Source organism: Pelophylax lessonae, assembly GCF_965119305.1.
Source record: "Pelophylax lessonae genome assembly, chromosome: 3".
NCBI classification, from domain to species: Eukaryota; Metazoa; Chordata; class Amphibia; order Anura; family Ranidae; genus Pelophylax; species Pelophylax lessonae.
Genome location: NC_138770.1, coordinates 600,230,612 through 600,255,943, shown reverse-complemented (window position 1 = coordinate 600,255,943; position 25,332 = coordinate 600,230,612). Strand labels below are relative to the sequence as shown.

General features: G+C 40.8%; 1 protein-coding gene across 1 annotated transcript in view; it reads left to right on the top strand.

Moving 5' to 3' along the window:
- Positions 1-25,332, top strand: part of GALNT14 (polypeptide N-acetylgalactosaminyltransferase 14) — a 773,014-nt gene that overhangs the window by 296,082 nt on the left and 451,600 nt on the right. The window contains exon 2 of the mRNA XM_082252551.1: positions 7,126-7,295. Coding sequence (XP_082108677.1) covers positions 7,126-7,295 — 170 coding nt within the window. The remainder of the gene's footprint in view (positions 1-7,125; positions 7,296-25,332) is intronic.

The following is a 25,332-nucleotide window of genomic DNA, read 5'->3' as shown; positions in this document are numbered from 1 at the left end:
TCACAAATGCGCTTGTGGAACAATGGTCAAACATTCCCATAGACACACTCCTAAACCTTGTGAACAGCCTTGCCAGAAGAGCTGAAGTTGTTATAGCTGCAAAGGGTGGGCAAACTCAATATTCAATCTTATGGACTAAGACTGGGATACCATTAAAGTTCATGTGCGTGTCAAGACAGGCGGCTAAATACCTTTGGTAATATAGTGTATCTTTATCCAGATATCATGGGAAAAAAAAAAAGGAAAAAACATACAAAAACAAAGATAGCAACATCCTATCTCCTAAGGTAATTTGCCATATGCAAAACCTTGCCAGTAACCTTCAAACATGGATAAACTATAGGGCCAACAATGCATCAGAAAATATAAAATAAAAAGGGAGAAAAAAGGGGAGGGGAAAAAAGAGAACAAGTAAAGAAAAAGGAAAGAAAGAAGACAAAGAAAGAAAAAAGAGAGAGTGAGAGCACGCCCGTCCAGAAACCTATCCGACCACTAATCCGATGTGGACCTCAAACCTCGGGACCTGTAGATGAGATTGCCAGGGGGTCCATATACCCTTTCAAATAGGGGTTGTTTATTCTGCAGGACACTGGCAAGTTTTTTGTGTAACATGATACAGGTAAGCTTTTGCTTCATTAGGGCTAAATCAATCAGAGGACTTTTCCAAGCAGTAGCAAAATCTATTTTAGTTGCCAGGGGCATGTACTATATTAGAGTCTGTGTGGATCTCAGGATGTTTTCCATGGGTTCGTGGAGTAGTGTGATCCGAGGGTCTTATGTAATGTTAACCATAGTGACTGAGTAGGTTAAGGAATGTACCCGTATCCAGAAATGCCAGACCTTGGGCAGGTCCGTCCAACGTACATGGAGAATGGAACCTACCTGGTCACAGCCTCTGAGATCTGAGATCTCCCAGGTGTGCTCTAGAGTTGTCGCCCTGTCACATGCACATGCAATGGAGTCACATATTTTACAGGCATTTTTACTGTTGTTGCCAACTAGAAACCAGTCCACAGCAATGGCAAGCATCTGCCCCCAGAGTAAGTGCATGTAGAGAGGAAGCAGCTAAAAGAAGTTGAGGGAGATCAGCAGCACAGAGATGCAAAAAGGATTAAAACCGGTGACAAGTATTTTCTAAATGTCAGTTCTTTATTATTCACATTTCTTTGGGAAACTAAATGTCATCCAGATAGGGTTTACATCTACTGTATTTGATTGGGTCTTTCCACTGATAATACCCTAATATTTCAGTTATGTGTGGATACTGATAGCATCACTAATTGCACCATTTAACCTCCACAAGATTCTGTTTACTTATAGTCCAACCATGGGCACTATGGAGCCAGGGAGAGGCTTTGGTATGCTGCTGCATTATCTTTATTTTTGCCTTCCCTGGTTTCTCCCTGTCCCCTATCAACATGCTAAAGGTTTTTTTTTTTTACTTTTTTACTTACAGATCTTATTGACACCCGCTGCTATCCGATCCTGTCCGTGAAATCCAGACAGATGGAAACCCTAGTTTCCATCTGTCTGGAGGATTGGATCGGATAGGATCGGTTGAAGATGTGCAGCCGGTCCATTTTCATCCGATCTCCCATGGAGGAGAGTGGGGATCTGGCAGGTCGATCTCAGCACAGAGAGTGGAGCTGGACCTGTCATCCACCTGCTCAACGGGGATTGGCGGATTGATCGCCGCTGAGCAAAACAAAGTTCGCCGTGCGGAAAGCCCATGTGAAAAGCCCATGTAGTCGGTACACCTGTGCAAGACTAGAGAGAAGGGTGGAGTTAAACTTTAATTATGCTGCTGCATATCTTCTTTTTGAGTACACCCACCTAGAGGCTGATGAAGCAGAAACTATGGTATGTCATACCAAGGGGTATTGAAATAAAATTCTCGGAGATCCGGCCATTAAAATTTTCATCCAGCAGAGGTCCGAGTTTCATGTTTGTTCTATGACTCAGTTTCTTCAGGTTAAAGGTTTTTTTTTTCCAGGACTGATTTAAAAAACAGCCCCTTTAAGTTCTGCATTGACAATACACTTTTCCTAAACGGATACATTCCCATTTCCAACACGGCTCTGTAAACACTCTCATTTAAAAAAAATCTATTTATTGTCAGCATTCAGTGACTGCCGACTGCTTAACAGCGTTCTCCCTCATAGACTCATAAATAGAAAGTGTCATTGACGCTTTTCAGACTCTTATTAACATGATAAATGTGCTGCAGCAAAGTGAATAAGAATCAATTATCGGATAAATATCACACTTCTCAAAAGTTTAAACTTTCTTGCGAGAAATGCAATGGAACAAGTGCATGGAAATTCATCACAAGGTGCTTCTCCAGCTTTATTAGTTGGGAGACACAGAGAGCACCTTTATCTACTTGTTTTACAGATCTCTTTATGTGGTACAACAAGTAGAAGCTGCTCAGTGTTTGCTTAGAGAAGTCGTTCTCAACCAGGTTCCTTCCAGAGGTTGTTAGAGGTTCCAGTGTATTCTTCTTGCTGGCCACCATGGTAAGGGCATTTTTCCTGCTGGCCACTAGGGATGATCGAACGGTTCGGGTCCACCATCGGTTCGGCCCGAACATTGGGTGTTCGAGGTTCGGCCGAATTTAGAACTTTTTGCCCAAAAAGTTCAGAATTCGGCAACCAGAACCGACCAAAATGCAATGCTTCAGGAAATGGGCTTTAAAAGCCCGTGATTGGACCAGAACCATTAGCAAAAGCCAATTGAGGGGGCAGGAGAATGCTAGGAATGTGATTGGAGTGACTAGGGGGTCCCTAGACCAATCATTAGTGAATACACCCCCCAGTATATAAGATCGCCCCTGCCAAATTCCTAGCATTCTTGTACGGGACATGGAAGAGAGTGGAATGCTGTTCTGTTCTAATGTGTTACAAAGTGTCATTTAGCTATTTTTAGTGTGAGGAAAGGGATATCTAGTGTAGTTAGAGTGCTCCTTTACACTTAAGTTAGCTTCAAAAATTTAGTTTCTGTAGGGAAAGTGTTAAGTGTATGGGGACCGTAGTGTAGTGTAGGGTTAACTGACAGTGACTGCTATGGAAGGGTGACAAAACCCTTCCATAGCAGGGTGACCGCTATAGAGAAATGATAATTTCTCTGAGTTGCTTCGGGACAGGAATATGGCTTCTCACCAGCCAAGCATTTTTCATGCTGCAGGGGCTGCCACTGCCAGTGCTTTTTTGAGGACATGTTTGATGTCAGACATGACATCTGAACATGTGTATAGGGGGTATATATACACATATATGTCTGTATATATACCCCTAGACAGATATAGGTGTGATAGTAGCAGAAATATATGCTTGCGCTAATGAAATCATTTACAGTAATATATTTCTGCTACAATCACACCTATATATGGCTAGGTGTCTATATACATATAATTATGTGTGTATATATACCACTATACACAAGTTCAGATGTTTTGCCTGCCTCAAAAGAACCCAAAAAAATGCCAAAAAAACGCTAGCGTCAAAAAAAAAAATGCCCAGGTGTGTTTTTGCTGGCATTTTTTGGGGGGTTTTGGAGGCAGGCAAAACATCTGAACTTGTGTATAGTGGTGTATATACACACATACATATATTTATATACACACCTAGACATATATAGGTGTGATAGTAGCAGAAATATATGCTTGCGCTAATGAAATCATTTACAGTAATATATTTCTGCTACTATCACACCTATATATGGCTAGGTGTCTATATACATATAATTATGTGTGTATATATACCACTATACACAAGTTCAGATGTTTTGCCTGCCTCAAAAGAACCCCAAAAAATGCCAAAAAAACGCTAGCGTCAAAAAAAAAAATGCCCAGGTGTGTTTTCGCTGGCATTTTTTGGGGGTTTTTGGAGGCAGGCAAAACATCTGAACTTGTGCACAGTACCACTATACACAAGTTCAGATGTTTTTCCTGACTGCAAAGATCCCAAAAAAATGCCTGCTATTAAACCGGCAAGGTGTGAAAACCGAGAAGAGAAGCCAACCCCCTGAGCTGAAAGTGTTCTAATACAAACAATCCTTTTTTTTATGGTCAGGCTACAGAGCTGAAACTTCACAGGTACACCTTTTAGACCCCCCAGGAACGAAATCACACAAAAAAAGTTCTTAAAAATTGTCATTTTTGATAAAAAAAAGCCAATTATTGAAAAAATTAAAAAAAAAAAAAAGAGATTTTTTGATTTTTACTTTGGATTTCAGATCTGGGGGTCTAAAAAGTGTACATGTGAAGTTTCAGCTCTGTAGCATGTCCAGAACCATAAAAAAAAGATTGTTTGTATTAGAACACTTTCAGCTCAGGGGGTTGGCTTCTCTTCTCGGTTTTCACACCTTGCCGGTTTCAAAGCAGGCATTTTTTTGGGTTCTTTGCAGTCAGGAAAAACATCTGAACTTGTGTATAGTGGTACTGTGCACAAGTTCTGATGTTTTGCCTGCCTCCAAAAACTCCCAAAAAATGCCAGCAAAAACACACCTGGGCATTTTTTTTTGGACGCTAGCGTTTTTTTGGCATTTTTTGGGGTTCTTTTGAGGCAGGCAAAACATCTGAACTTGTGTATAGTGGTATATATACACACATAATTATATGTATATAGACACCTAGCCATATATATGTGTGATAGTAGCAGAAATATATTACTGTAAATGATTTCATTAGCGCAAGCATATATTTCTGCTACTATCACACCTATATATGTCTAGGTGTGTATATAAATATATGTATGTGTGTATATACACCACTATACACAAGTTCAGATGTTTTGCCTGCCTCAAAAGAACCCCAAAAAATGCCAAAAAAAACGCTAGCGTCAAAAAAAAAAATGCCGAGGTGTGTTTTTGCTGGCATTTTTTGGGGGTTTTTGGAGGCAGGCAAAACATCAGAACTTGTGCACAGTACCACTATACACAAGTTCAGATGTTTTTCCTGACTGCAAAGAACCCAAAAATATGCCTGCTTTGAAACCGGCAAGGTGTGAAAACCGAGAAGAGAAGCCAACCCCCTGAGCTGAAAGTGTTCTAATACAAACAATCTTTTTTTTTATGGTTCTGGACATGCTACAGAGCTGAAACTTCACATGTACACTTTTTAGACCCCCCCAGATACGAAATCCAAAGTAAAAATAAAAAAATCTCTTTTTTTTTTTTTTCTATTTTTTCAATAATTGGCTATTTTATCAAAAATGACAATTTTTAAGAACTTTTTTTGTGTGATTTTGTGTCTGTGGGGGGGGTCTAAAAGGTGTACCTGTGAAGTTTCAGCTCTGTAGCATGTCCAGAACCAGAAAAAAAAGATCATATAGGTGTAAAAGGAGGGTCCCACATCCCTGTTCTACTGAAAAATTATCTTTTTTTTTTTTCATGGTTCTGGACATGCTACAGAGCTGAAACTTCACATATACACTTTTTAGACCCCCCAGATATTAAATCCAAAGTAAAAATCAAAAAATCTCTTTTTTTTTTTTTTTTAATTTTTTCAATAATTGGCTTTTTTTTATCAAAAATGACAATTTTTAAGAACTTTTTTTGTGTGATTAATAGTTAATGGGGCATGACCCAGAACCCTAGGGACTTTTTAGGGGCATTTATTGGGTTTTAGGGCTTAAAAATTGTGTTTTTTGATTACCGAATTTCGGGTCCCATTGATTTCAATGGGGTTCTGAAATCCGGGCCGAACTTTCGGGAAGTTCGGATGTTCTGGCCGAACCGAACTTTTCAAAAGTTCGATCATCCCTACTGGCCACCACTGTAAGGGAATTCTTTCTACTGGCCACCATGGTAAGGGCATTCTTCCTACTGGCCACCACTGTAAGGGAATTCTTTCTACTGGCCACCATGGTGAGGGCATTCTTCCTACTGGCTACCACTGTAAGGGTATTCTTTCTACTGACCACTAATGTAAGAGCATTCTTCCTACTAGCCACCAATGTAAGGGACATTTTTCCTGCTGACCACCAATAAATTGGTTGTAGCAGGGTTTCTCTTACATCTGAAGACTGCAAGGGTTCCTCAGGGGTAAAAAAGTTGAGAAACGCTGGCTTAGAGCATATATTAATCCATTATCTATGAGAAGTCTGCTCTAAAAAAATGTTAAACGTGTTACAATAAACTTGACAGCGGCTGTGTGAATATCAAAGAATATTTTTATACAATCTAATGATTTCATGTGATATAGCACTTAGTGCTGTAAACATATCTAATGTGGAAATATCAAAAAAACTATATTAAAAATAAGAGAACTGTCAGTGCTAAATAACTGCTATAAAAATATTCAAACACAAACTTATATCACCCAGTTCTTAGCACTGGGAATATAACAAATCTACAGATGGCAATAAATAATTATATTAAATATCACTAAAAATATTAGAAATATAATCTAATTATGTGCAAGCACAATGCATAAAAAGGGCCAATAGGCAAATATGTGAAAACTCTGACATAAAAGATGATTAGTCTCCACTCTGCACAATGGGAAAGTTCACAAAGGTGAAAAAAAAGCTCAAAGTTCAAAGCACCAATCTTCACAATTGTGAATAATGCTAAAACATAAAGATGTTCTCTTGTTCCTTCCAAGGTTAATATTCAGATCCACCACCTTGTTGATACTATGCAATAAAAACCATACCTGCAGTTCAGCTTTAACTCCAGTTTATAAACATCTAGTTGTTTACACTGCTCAATAGCTAAAGTTGAAACTTACAGTAAATACATGAAAATTAAAGTATTGACTTCACCCCTAATATTTATTTACAATACAACAGCTGTATATATAGTTAGTAGGTTAAAACAGATACAAAATGTATATTAAGAACGTAAAACCTAGAAACTAAAATAACACCGACCGTACAAACCATTATTGAGGCCTTTTAGATGCCTACTGAACCTTAATATGGAAGACTTCTGTTAGGTATTATTTGTGAATATTCTGCCTATATACCAACAACCTTGTGAACAAACAATATTTCTTTATGATTGGTAGGAAAATAATTATAGTTACGTGTGTTTCTTACAGTTCGACTTGACAGGTGTCAGACATTCTCAAGATGGGTTTGAAAGCTAACGCTGTCTTGTGGATTTTTGTTTGTGTGCCTGCAGGATGCGGATGTGGATTGGGATGATCTGTGGGACCAGTTTGATGAACGCCGTTACCTGAACGCCCAGAGATGGAAGCCTGGAGAGGACCCCTACAGGCTGTATGCATTCAACCAGCGGGAGAGTGAGCGGATACCAAGTGACCGTGCCATTAAAGATACCAGACATTACAAGTCAGTCCACATCAACTTCCTATGGTTTAATTTGCCTCCAACTTTTGTTTTTTAAAAATTCCAGGTTTGCATGGAATATACTGTATCAGCTATGTATGGTGAGCACTTTGATTGATCTTGTATTGTAAAGTTATCTAGAAGAAACTTTAGGGTGATACTTTTATTAGGGTGTGATATTGGAGGCCGAGATCATCAGCCAAGCATGTTGGTAAGAGCAATTAGTCTTTATTTCTACAAAACAGGCAACACAAAGTAGCTTCCTTCAAAAAATCAGTTGTCTCCTTTTTGACCAGAATACCCTGGGACCCCTCACCCTTAATGGGTGAGAACACCCGAGTACTCAACAATTTCTTCAAACCAGAACTTTAAAGGGACCACATTCTAAATAGTGGGAAACATACCTGATGTCCATGACCTTTCCCTGACATTCTGTGTAAAGGATAAATAAGTGAGGACTGCAAAGCTAGGTTCGCACAGGCAGCAGAGGAGCAGTAAAAGCAGGTAGTTGATCCATGTTTTTACCATCCCTAAATCCACCTCCAAATGAACCTGACAGGTGCTTATATTGCAACAATTTCAAACTTGTCGAATTTGACAGGTGGCATTGCCTATCAAACTTGCCCAGTGAAACCAATGGGGCTGTGCAGCAACCACAAACCAAACATTTGACCGGAAATGAGGTGCATTATTTTATTGGAAACCCCCTACTGGCTGGAAAAAATTTGAGAATGAGACAAAAGTATCACCTCCTCAACCAAGAGAAACAGGTGTATAGGCACTATGACCTCCCCACATAACTGCTCCGCCCAGTGCTCAGACCTTGAGGCTGCTGACACCTCCAACGTACCAGAGTAAGGAAAGGGATGGACAGCACTCAGGATAACATCCAAAAGAATAGTATTACTTTATTCAGTAAACATGTACAATGCTGTAAAACAGTCTACGTGTTTTGGGCATTCGTCCTTAGTCTGCCTTGGTTTACTGAATAAAGAAACACTATTTTTTTTGGATGTCATCCTGAGTGCCGACCATCCCTTTCCTATTACCTCCTCAACACCTGCAAACAACACCTGAAATGTGAAAAGGAGGGGCTGCCACACTTGGAAAGGGTTCTAAGTCAGACATAGCATCCAGCCAGAGTAATAGCTGTGAGAAAATACATTTTAGGATTCACAACCTAAACTGTATATTTTTACAGGGGACATTTATTGATAGAACAATATCCATATAATACTTCCATTTTTAATTGTTTGCTTTTTTGTTTGACTTATACTCAATATAAAGATATGTATGTGTGTAGCATATTGGCAGTGTGATAGCTGTGAGAAAATACATTTCAGGAAACACCAAATAAATTGTATATTGTTTGCACTGGAAGTCTGCCAGTAAAATTTTTATATTATACTTTGCTTGCAATGGTTTTAAGTTTATAATTTTATATAAGAATATGAAAGTACTCAAATAACTTGCGGTATGTCAAACATAGCATCACAATAGTGTAACCGCAGTGGGAAAATCAATTGCAGGTTATGCCACCTAAATGGTATATTGTATCCATTGGAAGTGTAAGTCCATAGACTTACTATGAGAAAATAGGACCAGAATATATAATATGTGCTGTACTACAAGACTACGAGTATAGCATAAATATGTAATAAGCAAATACAGATATATATATAAAAGAAACAATGGTTTTAAACTATTACCAAAATGTAGAAAATATTATTTACACATGGTTGCACACATGGTTGCATGCAAAGCCTTCATATCAGTTCAACTTCAAACTTTCAACCTGAAATCATTGCTTTGGAACCTGTCTTTTATTAGTAAGCTAGTTTGCTTAAAGTAGAACTATACTTAAGCCTCGTGCACACGCATCGATTATTGGCCAGGAATTTTCGGCCAACGTCCGATCTGCCGATTTTCAGCTTGTTAGTATGATGCTTCCGACAACCGACTCCGACTTTTGGGCCGAAAAAAAACTGGTGTGCAGGCTATAACATTTTTGTTGGCCATCACCACAACGGCCGATTTTCCGTCAGTCAGTACAGATTTCGCCAGACAAAAATCTGAAGATCAAGACTGGGCATGCTCAGAGAAGAAAAAACACACGGAAAGTTAACCAGCACATGACATCACTTCTGAAGTAGATTTTTGTTGGGCGAGAAAATTCGTGTGCAGTCTAGGCACATTCCAACCAACAAAACACCGCTCTGGACAAAAGTCGGACGATCGGTCGGCCGATAATCGTTGCGTGTGTACGAGGCATTGGAACTTATACTATACTTACCCAATCCTTCGATCCTCCAGAAAACAGCGCTCCAGCAGTGGACTGTTCCTGTTGTCCTTATGTCCAAAGAAGGTCTGTTGGCATGTGGCGGGGCAGAAATGACAGGGAAACTTTTTTATACATTTTTGGTCATGTTTCAATTGTTTTGGAAAAAAAAAAAAAAACCCAGTGGTGATAAAATACCACCAAAAGAAATCTTTATCTGTCTTAAAAAAATTTATAAAAATGTAATTTGGGTAGAGCGTTGCATGACCGCGCAATTGTCATTCAAGGTGCGAAAGCACTGAAATCTGGCCTGGACGGGAAGGGGGTGAAAGTTAAAGTTTTTGTGCCCAGAGCTTTGAAAGGCCTCTTCCCTGTTAAAGTATTACTCTTTCCGCTCTGGCAGCCCATCTTCCTCCCCACCCGCTTTCCAGCACTGCAACCATTTTAAGTCTCTTTGGCATTCCATACTTCTAGGAGTGTCGGATGCCAGCGTACCCCAACGCACTGTGATTCCATCCTCTGGCCCGTATGTCACCGCTATGTCCTGTATTAACATAGGGAGTGGATGGATAGAACCACAATGTGCAGAGTTGGACCATTACAGCCAATAAAATATTTCTGGATCATATAATAGTTTGGCACTCTTCTTTCAATTGCTGTCTGTGTCCACATTAGAGAGACTTTGGCTCACTTTCCCAGGGAACTTTCATGTTCGGGCTGAAGCAGTGTATGTGCATGCGTGGGTGAAGCACTGATAGCTTCCGGGTTAGGGTTTACCTGCGCATGCACATACACTGCAAGCAATGGCACGCACAACCATTCACCTGTATTGGTGGCTGTAGGACACGTTCAACTCCCAGGGTGCCAGAAACAGGGATGTTGCACCTGAGCACAATTTTGTCTGGAGTTGTTCTTTAAGATGGATGTTCCTGTTTATAGCCCTTTCTGCAACCAGACTTGACAGAAGCCAATTTTTCTGTGTGAGATGGTAGTGCATATTTTATTACACGCACCTGCGCCTCGGACTACACACGTGTTCTGCTCGGCAGCTGCGGAGACATTGCCAATGCTAATTCATTCTCCGGCTGCAGATCTAATCCCTTGGATATGTCAGAGAGAAGCCTCTGTGCTATGATGGGAACACCTCCGCTGCACAGGCTCTTTAATTATTCCCTACCAAGTGGAATTTTTCACAGCCCTGTTTGGAGGAAGGAGGCCATCCTCAGCAAGCAGCCCTTTGATATTCCAACATAAAGCAGAATTATGCAATAGGAGCCGACTTTCTGGAGAGAGAGATATATTTAAGCTGAGCTTCAGGCAAACAGTTGAAATATATATAGGGGAGTTGCTTCCACAGGAGTTGTTTTTCTGTCCATCCTGTCTGGAAATTTACACAGTTCTGCCACACAGAACAGCCCTATCTGGGAGAAGAGGAGACCTGATTTTTTTCTGTTACAGTTTAGTAACACTAAGGGCTAGTTTACAAAAATGTTGTTTTCTGAAGAGGGATCCACATTCAGATCACTCTTCTGAGGGCATGCAGTCGTGGGTCAGTTGTGGGCGCCCCCATTCAGTTAATAGGGTCACATTCAACAGATGGTAGTGCCTGCTGAATGCGATAGCGAGAAAAGTTCTTGATGTGCCGTGATGCAAAGTATCACTGCTGCGGCATAGGTCCTGACTTTGACAAAGCGCGGACCGCGAAACATGTTGTCATGGTGACGGGATAGTTGGCATTCTTGCTGTAGGAGTCGCAGGCTTTCCCCATCTCTTCTTCTGGTTTCTTGCTGGCGTGGCTGAGTGACGTCATCTCCCGTGCCGCTGCTGCTCGGATCAGATGTCCTGTGCATCGACCTCCGCATCGGTCTCTGCACCGACTGTCTACTTGGAGCCCTGTCACATCTACTGCTCACCCATTCAAGTGACAGCTCGGACGCCTGCTCGCTATGTCGCCATGTTACTTAAGATTTAAGAGCACCTGCTGCCATTTTTCTGCACCCCAGTTCATGTTTTCATGGACAGTTGAGTCACTTAGCTTTGTTTTCATGTAGTATGGCTTTTTGGCCACAATTCTTCCATGAAGATCACTTCTGGCCAGACTTCTCCAGACAGTAGATGGGTGTACCTGGGTCCCACTGGTTTCCACCAGTTATGTGCTAATGGCATTGGTAGACATCTTCCGATGTCAAAGGGAAGTAAGCATGATGTGTCTTTTAATACCAAAAAATAACCACGCTAAACACACTGTGAAAAAATGTATATATGTGCTTGATGAAATATACACAACTAAAATAAAACTAAAAGTCAAAGCAGCAGCTGAAGTGGGAAAACACCAATCAGAGAATATATAGAATAGAAGCCGCGCTAATTTGAGACATGCAAATTTAAAGCATGTAATTAAATAAACAATCAAATAGTGAATCAAATAATCAAATAATACAGAGGTAGTGCTTGTATAAAACAATCAAAAGTAAATATTAATTATATTTTATTATATTATCATATTATATTAATAATATGTGAATAAAGAATACAGTCCAAAAGGTTGTGCAAAGTGTAGAAACAGGAATTCCTTCACTGTGATGGATAGCTCTTCAGTCTATAATAACTTAAGGACCACGCTATGCGCTTACCGCATATCAGATGTAATCAGGCCCAATAGTAAATGAAGACAGCCAAGACAGAGATTCATTCACCACAGTGCTTCAAATCTGTGATGACAAGTGAGGGTAACACTATGCGCTTACCACAACTTAGATGAGAAAGAGCCCAACTTAATGCATAGAAGGTAAGCTTCTGCCCGATCCAATAAAGATGGAGTGATCCCTCCAACTGATGCAGCCTAGCAGGAGCGCCAATCAAATGAAGGACTAAGGCACGAACCATCCGAATCAACCTCACTCCGGCATCAGTCACAAAGAAAATAGGGGCCACAATAGTGAAGTACGCAGGCACAGTTTTATTAAACAAAGGTAATCAACTTACATGTAAACAGCAAACAAAGCGCTTTACTCGGCAGGATCCGAAGATGCAGCCGCCCGACTTCCGGGTAGTACGTAGGTGACGTCAGCACGCCTTCCCGACACGTTTCGTCATAGATTACGTCTTCCTGGGGACCATGATGTGTCTTTTGTCTGCTGCATTAGGTTTCCTTGGCTGACCACTGCATCTACGGTCCTCAAATTTGCCTGTTTGTGCTTCTTCTAAAGATCTTAAACAGCACATTTTGAAACCCCAGTCTGCTTTGAAATTTTTGCCTGAAAGAGACCTTGCTGATACAGTATAACTACCTTGTGTTTTGTTACTGTGCTCAGTCTTGCCAAGGTGTATGACCTGAAATATACAGAGCAGATAGGCGTGTGCAACTAAACCGGCCTAGGTCCCCTCCCCAAATAATGTACTAGAAAAACAAAAAGGAAAATGTCCCAAGGAGATTTGAGTGGACAGGGCCGATCAAGGGGTAAAGGGAGTATATAGGAATGGAGAAAATGTAATAGGATAAGAACAATAATTTATTGAACAAGATTAAAAAATATACATAGAACATGTGGTACATCTAACAGAGTCTCATAATAAAAAACACATAGCACAATACCGCGCTTATATAGGTTTCGCTCAGGTCTGGCACATAATGTCAATGTCAAGGTGGAACGGCTAATCAATAATGCAACAATAGACATCCCGACATGTTTCAAAATCTAATAATGATTTCTTCCTCAGGGGAAATTCAGAGCATAGACCTGTTAGACCTATGAAATACAATTGTACAATAAACATTGTTTTAGGGGTTCCATTCAAAAAAGTATATATAAGCTTGAATATTACAAAGGCAATATGAGTTTACTAATGTAGAATATAGAGACCGCATGTCATACTTATGGCATGTGTGATTGTGTTGCATATGATTTCAGCAAGAATGGGGATAAAATCAAGGCTATGTTGGTCCCAACAGCAACAACCCATCTCTCAGAAGAAAGGAGGATGTTCACAGGTGAAGAAACATAGAAATTTGGGGCAGTAGTTCAGTGTAGGGGCATGTTCTGGTGAGTCAGTCCAAGATTGCCCGGGATTAGGATTGCAGTGTCCCTGCTCACAGGTGTGCCAAGAAACGCTCACGAGGCTCGCTAAGAATGGAGGACAGTCTGAGGGCCGGTTCACACTATAGTGAGTGCGGCGATTGCATGTAATTCGGAGCGCACTGCTCCTTCATTACATGCGATCAGATGTGCGGATGCGAATTCAGCCATACACTTTGTATGGCTGAATTCGCACTGCACCCGCACAAAAGACGCCCAGGACCCTTTTTTCCAGCCGCATCAGGATCGGATCGCACAGTGGTTCACACTTGTGCGATCCGATCCTGTGCAAACTGTCAGATCACACTGCGATATGCGATCAAACTGGGGGTGTCGTTAACATTTAATTGACACCCTCTGCGTATCACATATGGCAGTGTGAACTTCCAGATGTGCGTTTGCGATGCGGGAACAGGCTGCGAATTCGCAGCCTTCCCGCATCGCACAAGTGTGAACCGGACTGAAAGGAAAAAATAAATAAATAAATAATATATATATATATATATATATATATATATATATATATATATATATATATATATATATATATACATATTTAAAATAAAGTATATTCAGTAAAAAAAGGGGGGAGAAAGAAAGAAAAAATATGGAGCAAATATAGAAAAAATGAGGGACAGGGGGTCCCCTCCCCCGTCCCTCAATTTTTCTATATTTTTTCCATATGTTTTCTTTCTTTCTCCCTCCTTTTTTACTGAATATACTTTTTTTTATTTTTTTTTCTTACCTTCAGACTGTCCTTCTCTTCTTGGGTCCCTCTTTGGCTCACCTGGCCTCTCTCTCCTGTTAGGTGCCCCCACAGGAAGTAGCTTGCTATGGGGGCACCCACGCCGAGTCACAGCTCTGTGTGTCCAATCAGACACGGAGCTACAGCCCGCCCCGTCCCCTTTTTTTTCTCATAGGTTGACTGACTTTGAGAGCAGCAGGAGCCAATGGTGCCACGCTGCTGTCTCAGCCAATGAGGCAGGGAATCCCAGACAGCCGAGACATTCCTACAACAACGCTGGAGCTAGAGGGACTTCAGGTAAGTATTAGGGGGTGCTTAGGGGGGCTGCTGCACACAGAAGGCTTTTAATCTTAATGCATAGAATGCAATAAAATAAAAAACCTTCTGCCTTTTCAACCCCTTTTAAGCCGGTACGAAGCTCATTGCTGCACTACTTGTCTGCTATGCTGTGGTAGACAAGTCATTAAAAGTGCTTTAGTGGAAATAGCCCTTATTCCATATAATGGGGGGGGGGGGGGGGCATCCTGTTCATATATTACAGCATCAGAACTTTGTTTTCCACCCATTGGGGCAAACAGCTGTGATGTTCCATTCAGTCTCTGATTGTTCTCTGAAGTTTTCTTAAACCCATAAAACTTTCTCTTTTTGCCATTATACTTATATGTTATTATGTAGCCATTTATCTTGTCTGGTAAAGAACAGTTTATTGAATTTTTCTCCTGGCATCCGGAGATTGCTTCATCACTTGTCACTTCCACTGGCTCCCTTCCCTCATCAGATATGTTCTTGTGATATTGCTATTTATTTCTTTGTGCTTTTCTTTGTTTTATCTTTCCTCTGATCCTGTTTTTATATTAAAGGGCTTATTGTGTTTGTGACAACATATTGAAATACAAATATTTCTGGTCCAGTCCAACTTTGTTGGTTTTGGATAGATTAGGGAAGGGATAAGGGTCCTTTCACACGCCCGGTGGACCATGTTTTGCTCAGCGGGGATTGATCCGTCGATCCCCACTGAGCAGGTGGATGACAGGTCCATCTCTGTTTACACTGTTTGCAGAGACGGAGCTGTCAGATCCCCGCTCTCCTCTATGGGGAAATCGGATGAAAACGAACCATCTGTCTGTTTTCATCCAATCCTATCTGATCTGATCCTCCAGATGGATGGAAAATAGGGTTTCCATCCGTCTGGATTTCACGGACAGGATTGGATCGGATAGCAACGGGTGTCAGCGGAGATGTCACTGCTGACATCTGCTGCCCCATAGGGATGCATGGAGAGGCGGACCTGATCGGAAAGCCCATGTGAACGGCTGGCCATATACAATTGTCTGATACAATTTTCCTTTAGATTTACCAAATCCATATAATATGAGGTAATATGAGGTCAAACCTAAAACACTTTCAAGTTGTATGCAATCAGGCAGGCCCTTGCATTACATAGTTGAATGTAAATCTAAAGGAAATTGAACATGAAAATCCTATAATGCATGGCCAGCCTAATGCCTCGTACACACGCAACGATTATCGGACGACCAATCGTCCGACTTTTGTCCAGAGTCGTGTTTTGTTGGTTGGAATGTGCCTAGACTGCACACAAATTTTCTCGGCCAACAAAAATTTACTTCAGAAGTGATGTCATGTTCTGGTTTACTTTCCGTGTGTTTTTTCTTCTCTGAGCATGCCCAGACTTGCTCATCAGATTTTTGCCGAAATCTGTACTGACTGACGAAAAATCGGCCGTTGTGCTGACGGCCAACAAAAATTTTATAGCCTGCACACCAGATTTTTTTCGGCCGAAAAGTCGGAGTCGGTTGTCGGAAGCATTATACTAACAAGCCGAAAATCGGCAGATCAGACGTTGGCCGAAAATTCCCGGCCAATAATCGATGTGTGTGTACGAGGCATAAGAGTATTCTCTGGGATAAGAAAATATTGTCTAAATACAAGAGGCATGTGTATTCTTATATGACTCTTGGTGTACTTTGGGGTTGATTTACTAAAGGCAAATAGACTGTACACTTTTCAAAGTGTAGTTGCCCCGGATCTCAGTAAATAAGGTAAGGCTTCATTTTGCAAAGAATAACCAATCATGTGCAAGGGAAAAAAAAAATGCACAGCACTTTGCTAACTTCCATTGGATGATGGAAGTTAGCAAAGCTTCTGTTTATTTAACCACTTTCCCTCTGGGAGATTCACCCCCCTTCCTGACCAGGCCATTTTTTGCGATACGACACTGCGTTACTTTGACAATTGCGTGGTCGTGCAACGCTGTACCCAAATAAAATGTATGTCCTTTATTCCCCACAAATAAAGCTTGGAGGTATTCGGTCACCTCTGCGGTTTTTATTTTTTGCGCTATAAACCAGGGACGTGCAGTCAGGGGAGGCAGAGCCTCAGCTGCCATGAACATAAAAAAAAACAAAAAAAAACAATCGAGCTTCGAGAGTCATAGCTTGGTGACCTGGGGTCACAGAGACCCCAAATTTGGGGGGTATGTACCTCAAAATTTAGGGCTCCTAGAACCTATGTTTCCGGAGATACTGAGCTTCTTCCGCAGCCTGTCAGAAGCTGTTTGTGGCATAGTAAGAGGATGAGCTCACAGTGCCTCTGATTTCTTGTCGGAGGCACTGAGCTCAGTGGAAAGCTTGGAGCCTTGGACCAATGGTAAAGCACCATTGGTCCAAGCTGTCCAATAACAATGCTGCAGTGGAGGCTCTCCTCTCACTGCAGTGTCATAGAAGACAAAGAAAAACATGGGTTTATGGGTATAAGGTTTGCCCATAATCCCATGTTCTTCTCAGTCAGTTAAAGAGGTTGTAAACCCATAGATTTTTTTTTTTTTTTCGCAACCTGAAAGAGAAAGACATAATGAGCTAGCATGCATCGCATACTAGCTCATTATGAAATACTTCCCTTAGAACGAGCCCCCACCGTGCCGCCCACTTACCTGTATGAAGGGCGACATGTCCAGTCGCCCGTCTTCTGGGATCGCGGCATCCGGCCATCTGATTGGCCGGAGCCACGGTGACGTCACTCCCGCGCGCGGGTGCCGACGGTCACGGCACGGGACTCTGAAGGAACGGCACCAGCGGCCGTTCCTTCAGAGCGCATGCACCAGTGACGTCACTGGCTGCATGTAAGGTAAATATCTCCTAAACGGTACATGTTTAGGAGATATTAACAGTACCTATAGGTAAGCCTTATCATAGGTGTCAGAGGAGGGTTTACTTCCTCTTTAAGAGGGAAAATCTGCTGCTGCTGAAAAGGTACTTTTTTTAATCAAGCAAAATAATATATTATTATGCTATATATTATACTATAATAATTTTGTATCTATTTACTGTGACATTACTGGTTTGAAGTTATTAAACTTCAGTAATTTGTCTGGTAAGCCACCTGCTTGAGTATTTTTTTTTTTTTTTAAATATAGTAAATTACCTTAAAACAATATATAATAATTATTTGTATATTACCTACTTATGGTAATTAACCACTTGCCACCCAGGCCAATTCTGACACTTCTCTCCTACATGTAAAAATCATAATTTTTTTTGATAGAAAATTACTCAGAACCCCCAAAACATTATATATATATATATATATATATATATATATATATATATATATATATATATATATATTATTTATTTAGCAGACATTCTAGAGAATAAAATGGTGCTCGTTGCAACTTTTTATGTCACACAATAGTTGCGCATTCTTAAAAACAGAAAAAAAAACTGTTTTATAAATAAAAAAAAAAAAAAACACTAAAGTTAGCCCCATTTTTTTGTATAATGTGAAAGATGATGTTATGCTGAGTAAATCGATACCTAACATGTCATGCTTTAAAATTGCGCACACTTGTGGAATGGCTCCAAACTTCAGTACAGGCATACCCCGTTTTAAGTACACTCACTTTACATACACTCGCGAATACGGACACAGCCTGGTCACCTTGGCATGGCACTACTCCCGGTTTTTCACATTGGCGTCTATGGGAAATCTTGGTCAGCTTGACATGGCACTGCTCCCAAACCACAAGTGACAGAGATACCAAACGTAGGGAGAACTGAAAGGGGACCCAGGACTACAACATATCCTATTTGTGGCTGGCCAGCTTGCCTAGGTAATCTACTATGTCATAGTCCTGGATCCCCTTAACATGCTCCCCAAGCTTGGTGTCCTTGTCACTTATGGTTTGGGAGCAGTGCCATGTCAAGCTGACCAAGATTTCCTATGGAGCCAGTGTTTTTACATGCATTGAGAAATTAAAAAAGGTATTGCTTCTCTTTAAGTACATTTTCGTTTTACATACATGCTCTGGTCCCATTGTGTACTTAAAAGTGGGGTATGCCTGTACTTAAAAATCTCCATAGGCCATGCTTTAAATATTTTTATAGGTTACCAGTTTAGAGCTACAGTTAGAGTTCTAGTGCTAGAATTATTGTTCTCACTCTAACATTCACGGCAATACCTCACGTGTGTGATTTGAACTCAGTTTACATATGCTAAAACAAGTCCCTATGCTGGTTAAATTAGTAAACAATGAGAACTAATGAAGGTGCCAAAAATAATCTATATAATCAGAGAATGGTTCAGGTTCTATTATTTTATTATTTAGATTATATATGACACTTTTATTCGTTTTCACAGTTTACTAATTTAACCAACATAAGGATTTGGTTTAATAAATTCAGGACTGTTGGTAGCTGTATAGAGCACAGTGTAAATTTTTTTATTTTTTTTCTGCATTCTGTAACAGTCCTGTACGTGACCAGTGACATCTCAGCATTTACAGGGCTGTTACAGAATGCAGAAATAAAAATCTGCTGTCCAATAGATTCCTTTCACCAGACGCTTATTTGTCTGTGGCAATCTGATTGACCGCCTGCATCCTAACGCTCGGATTTTTAAGCGTAAGCCAATTGGCTGAGGATGAAGATGAAAATTTTCATCTTACAGCGCTTAGCTAAGCTGTGGGAGTTTATTCACTAAATCGTGAAGTGGGGGTTTCTTCACTAAATAATGTGGGGGTTGTATCTGGCTCTGATACTAGCCAGTGCCTCACCAGCTACTGACCTCACCGCACGTCCCTGCTATAAAAAAAAAAAAAGACAATTTTGAAAAAAAGCAATATTTGTTACTTTCTGCTAAAAAACATATCTAATAAAAAAAATGTAAAAAAATGAATTTCTTCATCAATTTAGGTCAATATGTTTTTTGCTATATTTACTTTTGGCAAAAAAATCCCCAAAAAGCATATATTGATTGGTTTGCGCAAAAGTTTTAGCATCCGAAAACTATGGGCTATATTAATGGAATTTTAATTAATTATTTTTTTCTACTAGTAATGGCGGCGATCAGTGACTTATAGCGGGACTGCGATATTGCTGCAGACAAATTGGACGCTAACTGACACTTTTTTGGGCACCAGTGATATTAATACAGTGATCAGTGCTAAAAATATGCACTGTCATTGTACTAATGACACTGGCTGGAAAGGGGTTAATATCAGGGGGTGATCAAGGGGTTAACCGTGTGCCTAGCTGATGTTTTACTACTGTGGGGGAGGTGCATTTATTAGATGAAGGCATAGATCCATGTCCCTGCTTTGCAGGAACACAGGATCAATGCCTTCCTTAGTGACAAAATAGTGATCTGCCTTGTTTACATAGACAGATCAGAGTTTTGCCTGTGTACAGAATAATTAGCGGGTGTCAGCGGACATCGGGTCCGCGGGACCCGCTTATTAGCTCCTGCTGTGTAAAATAACAGCAGGAGCGAGCCACCAGCGGTGCGCACTTGCGCCTGATACCTGGATGTGCAGGATCACATATATATACTTAATCCTGCACATAGCCATAAAACTGCTATAGGGCGGTCTGCAAGTGGTTACTAAGCTCTGGTGCAACTGCACTTTGTAAAGTGCACAGTCTATTTGCCTTTAGTAAATCAACCCCTTCATCTCTGTGCATGAGCTTACTTTAATAAATTAATTTATTCTGGCCATTGAAAAAAATAAATGCTAAATATGCCTAACATTGAGGTGCATACAGACACATTTACACATGTTTAGGCACAAAAGTTCCTCCCCTGAACGCAGTTTTGGTGCATTCCGATTTCTGCCTCTAAATACCTGTAAACACCTATGTGTACATGGATATACAAGCTTACATAGAGGGGCATTAGGAGGCAGAAAAAAAAAAAAGAAGTAAAACACCTGTAAATGGGCGTTTTGACAGATGCAGTGTGCATGAGGCCTTATAAAATTTTTCTACACAGTCCAGATGGAAAATCTGATTGTATAGAAGTAGATAGATAAATATGATCGTGAAGTGTATGGTGCATTGGATGTTTTTTTTAGATCATCCAATCACATTTTCCTCCCAGACAGCAAATCAATTTACAACACAATCATATAGCGCTACCCCCTCAGGAGCCGCTGAGTATGAAGGGACCCCTATTCACTTCTGAGCCCTGAGTTGGACACAACCCCTGCTGACACCACTGTAAAGCTGTAACACAGGGTTTCTCAACCAGGGTTCAGTGGAACTCTAGGTTTCCTCCTGAGGTTGCTTAGGGGCTCCTTGAGCAATGGGCAAATTCTGCCCCTCAGATAAGTTTCCAATGATATCATTGTTCCTTTTAGCGATCTGTAAGGGGGTAATTCTTCCCAATGATGACAAGAGTAAGGAGCATTTTTCCCACTGACTGTCACACTAATGTGTCATAAGTTGTATATTTTTAAGTTTTATCAGGGGTTCCCCGAGACCAGAACTTTATTTCAAGGGTTCCTCTGTGTTGAAAAGGTTGAGAAAGGCTGCTGTAACAGATGTCACCTTGGTTATCACACATAGGAATAAACACACCACTTTGATGAAGAAAATATTTTGTTTATATACGATTCAGATGAGTAATATGGGCACAAAATCAACATCTGATGTACACAAAGGAGAATCGCATATAACAAAGCAAGCAATAAAACACTGAACAGTGCCACGTTAAATAGACCCAATTGTCCTTCAGGAATCAGAATTTACACGTAGCCCCCCTACTGAGAGGATTTTTCCCAAACAAGCAAAAAGGGAGAGAGCAAGGAAAGTTAGGCTAGCTTGCTTGTGGGCTCCCAGTAACCAGAGCCAGAGTTAAACTCTCTGAGGGGTTTGGTAAGAAAAATGTCCCATATAGAACCCATGAATGTCCCATTTATCACACAATGCAGGAAAAATACTTCTGGCAGCTTGATGGAGCTCTCTAAGTTGGTGCACAGTGGAGCTGTAGTCCCCTTTTTAATAGAAATGACACTTCCCCGAAAATGGTGACACAGCAAGCAGAGTCAGATTTAAAGTCGGAGTCACTTTAAAGACGTCAGGAGGTTATAAAGGTTATTTAAGCTGAGGAGGAGTGGGAACTGAATTTTACAGAAGTCTGACTTGTGGATCTTGTTGCCTCCTTGGATAGAATAGGCCTGTGGTAATTTGCATTTATAGTTCTTGCCTATCAGGCAAGCAGAGAGTATTAAGGCTTGTATCCTGTGTGCAGTACATCCATGGGAAGCTAGTGTAGATAGGCCACAGCACTGATTGGGTGACAGAGTCTGTGTCTCTATGTGGAAGTATGTGTTGTAAAAAATCCTGGCCTTAAAGTGGAAGTACATCCTCCTATCATTTTCAGCCAAGGAAGCAGCCATCTTGGCCTCTATTTAATCGTCAACTGTCATGATGCTGCACATGTGATCAGTTTTGACACCAGCAATTGCATAGTTTGACAGGTTGTGCATGTGCCGGGAATTTAAGTGTTTTTTTTTAACTGTTAAATTTAATAGGTTTACTTCCGCTTTAAGTAACTGGCAACGACAAATAAACTTGTAGCATGTGGTGGTGTGGTACGGGTTAGGAACCCTCTCACTAGGTCCTTTATTGTAGCGGTACAAAGCGATTACCTCGCTGCTGGGGGGGCCTTTCTCACTGTCCTCCTGTGGAAGTAGTGGTGCCAATGGCGATAATCCAATCTGTCTGCCTGCAGTATCGACTATTCTGCCTCTCAGTAAGATCAGCAATCTGGAAATCGCCTTCTCTGCTCTCCGGCTCAATCCAATCGGACTGTGGTCTCCTCAATCAGCACTCCCTTTTCTTACACGTCCTGACTCTCTCTCTCGGTCTTCTCCTCTTTTTCCGAGGCTTTTCTTTCTACAAGTTCACTCACTTGGGATCTGTATTTCTATTCCAGCTTAACCTAATGAAGAAGTTCTGCTTGCAGCCTACACGTCCCAACATTCTTAGCATTGCTAAACGAGCTCCTGTACCAACTGAACTGCAGAACACTGCCATCTTATGGCCATTTAAAAACCTGCAATCAGTAACAATGCAGATTTTTTCAATTGTATGTTAAATCAATGCTCCTGGCCACTTGCCTAATGCCCCAATAGCAAGTGGCTTGCTATGGGTGTACTCGTGTGTGCTTGCTCCCGTGTGTGCTGGCTCTCTGTGTCCATAAGACACGCCTCACTGGCTATGATTGACAGCAGCGGGAGCCAATGGCTCCTGTTGCTGCATCATAGCCAATCAGGAGGGAGAGACCGGTAGAGCCTCAGCTCCCATGTACATTGTTAGATCAGGATCGGGCTTAGAAACGTGCTAGGGGAGGCTGCACACTGAAGGTTTTTTGCCTTCATGCAGAGAAGCCTGATGGGAAAAAAACCTTCAGCCTTTACAATCACTTTAACATGCAAAATGAGATCTGATGCTAGATTCACTTTAAATAATTTAAAGGGAAAAATCCATGTCTGTGTGCAGTATATACTATATTTTTTCTATATACTTATGCCATTTGTACACTACTTTAACCTAAAACCTGACGTTCACAAGCTTGAGACACACTGCAGTCTCCAGGGAGTGTTTTAGATTTTGCCCATACAACTCAATCAATATATACACAGTGCATACAAGAAATTCTATTCATGTAATACTGCAGGAAAATGCCCCAAAGCTACAGAATAGCTCAGTAAATTAGGTATAATCCAGGCTCTGCTCCAGTAACATTGAAATGGTCTTATGGTTATCCATATATTAGTGGGCGTTAATATTTTATAGTAACGGGATGACTTGAGGCGAATGCCTTTCACATACTGCAATAAGTCAGTCACCGAAGAGATGGATTGATGATCCAATGGGCAATGGAGGATGAATAATGCAGATGATGAACTCGTCAGTAGAATCCTATATTCTTCCCCAGTGATAAAAGAATAAAAAAAATTGAACTTTTGCTCAGGAGTCAATGAGGTTTGGGTTCGGCATTATTTAACCTCTTGCTGCCTTTGTAACTCATATGTGAGGGTGACTTTAACGACCACACGCCACACATATGCATCTATAGGCAGGCAAGATTTCTGTTAGTGTGCTCACTGCACCCCCCTAACACAATGACCAAGCTCCTAGTCCCTAATAATGATTGGAAGCTAGAGGGATCGGCTCCCGATCATGTGACCTTTGATGGCCAATCACAGTGGTCAAGTGATCGGTCAGTCCTTCTTGCTCCCTGGTTGTAAAGACCCTGTTAAAGAGATGCAGGAGATGGGCTGGAAGGGGTTAAATGGACAATATCATTTAATTTAGGAATATTATATAATTAAAAAAAAAACAGAACTTATTTTTTTCTTTTAAGATTTGCTAAAAGTGTATGTAAACCATTAACTTCTCTAATTTGCTCCCCTTTTATATATTTCATCAGTGCTAAAATAAAACTGTTTACCCTGCCAGAATCTTGTGAGCTGCTAATTTTCTGCAAATAAATATAGAAGAATCCATGTTGCGGCGTGATAAACATCAGGTAGCATACATTACCCACATGGATAAAAAAAAAACAGATAATGTGCAGCGCCACTTTAGTGCAAATAAAATAAACCAGTGCACGAAATAATTCAATCCTCATATAAAGATGAAGAACTAAAATCCTAATTAAGCTGTATAGAGTCTAAAGTGATAAAGTATATCAAGCAAAGAAAACACAACACCTTCACACGTAAAAAAAATTCTTCGGTGTGTGTGTTCAGAGGCCAATCATCATCTCCCTATAGAGTCAACACTCAAGGAACTGATGGCTGTCATTACAACAGCATATACACCCACAACATGTGTTAAAGCATCCATAAGGTGCATATACAGTAAGCGCTCCCCATATCTGCATCAGGTGGCAAGAGGTGGCAGAGTTTCTTGTGCTGACGTCATGCCACTGCGCGATTCCGGGTTGGCAATGGCTGTTCATGTAAGTGCCCCAGGACAACGTCAGAGTGTGACGAAACACATTGGGTGGAGCGACGTGCTGACGTCACCCTGTTCACAATTCCCGAAAGGATGGGCTACTACACTAAGCCGACCAGCTTGTACATTTTATGCGTGTTTAAAGTTTCTGTCTGTAAGTGTAACTATTTTTATGGAATAAATATCTAAAGGGTTTTTATGCTATGGCAAGTTTTATCTCTTTTTGGGGATCTCCTACGATCAAGTCCTCTTAAAGTTGTGGATTCTCCTATCTTCAACTTGCAAGTCCCCCTGGAACCTGGCTGGGTTTTTGAGCCACAAGCGACATTGACCTTCCGTAACAGGGTGTCCCCACTAGTTGGTAAGTGAAAACTTTATAAGGTGGAGGTGTTCACTCAGGATCATGCACTTTTTCTGGGGCTGGATGGTGCACTAACCGTTTGAAGGACTTTTTAACAATTTGGACTTTCTTTCTTTCTATTCAATATTAATCACAACTTTAAAAGGGTATTTGTTCATGTAAGCGCTCTTGCTCTTTCATCATTGATTTTGCCATACATCAATTTTCCATTAAGATACTGTACTGTTGGAGATTATTTTCTGGCTCTTTTGTGTGCTTTATTTATCCCGGCTACTTCCCATTGAGAGATGCCACCTGATGCAGATCTGGGGAGAGCTT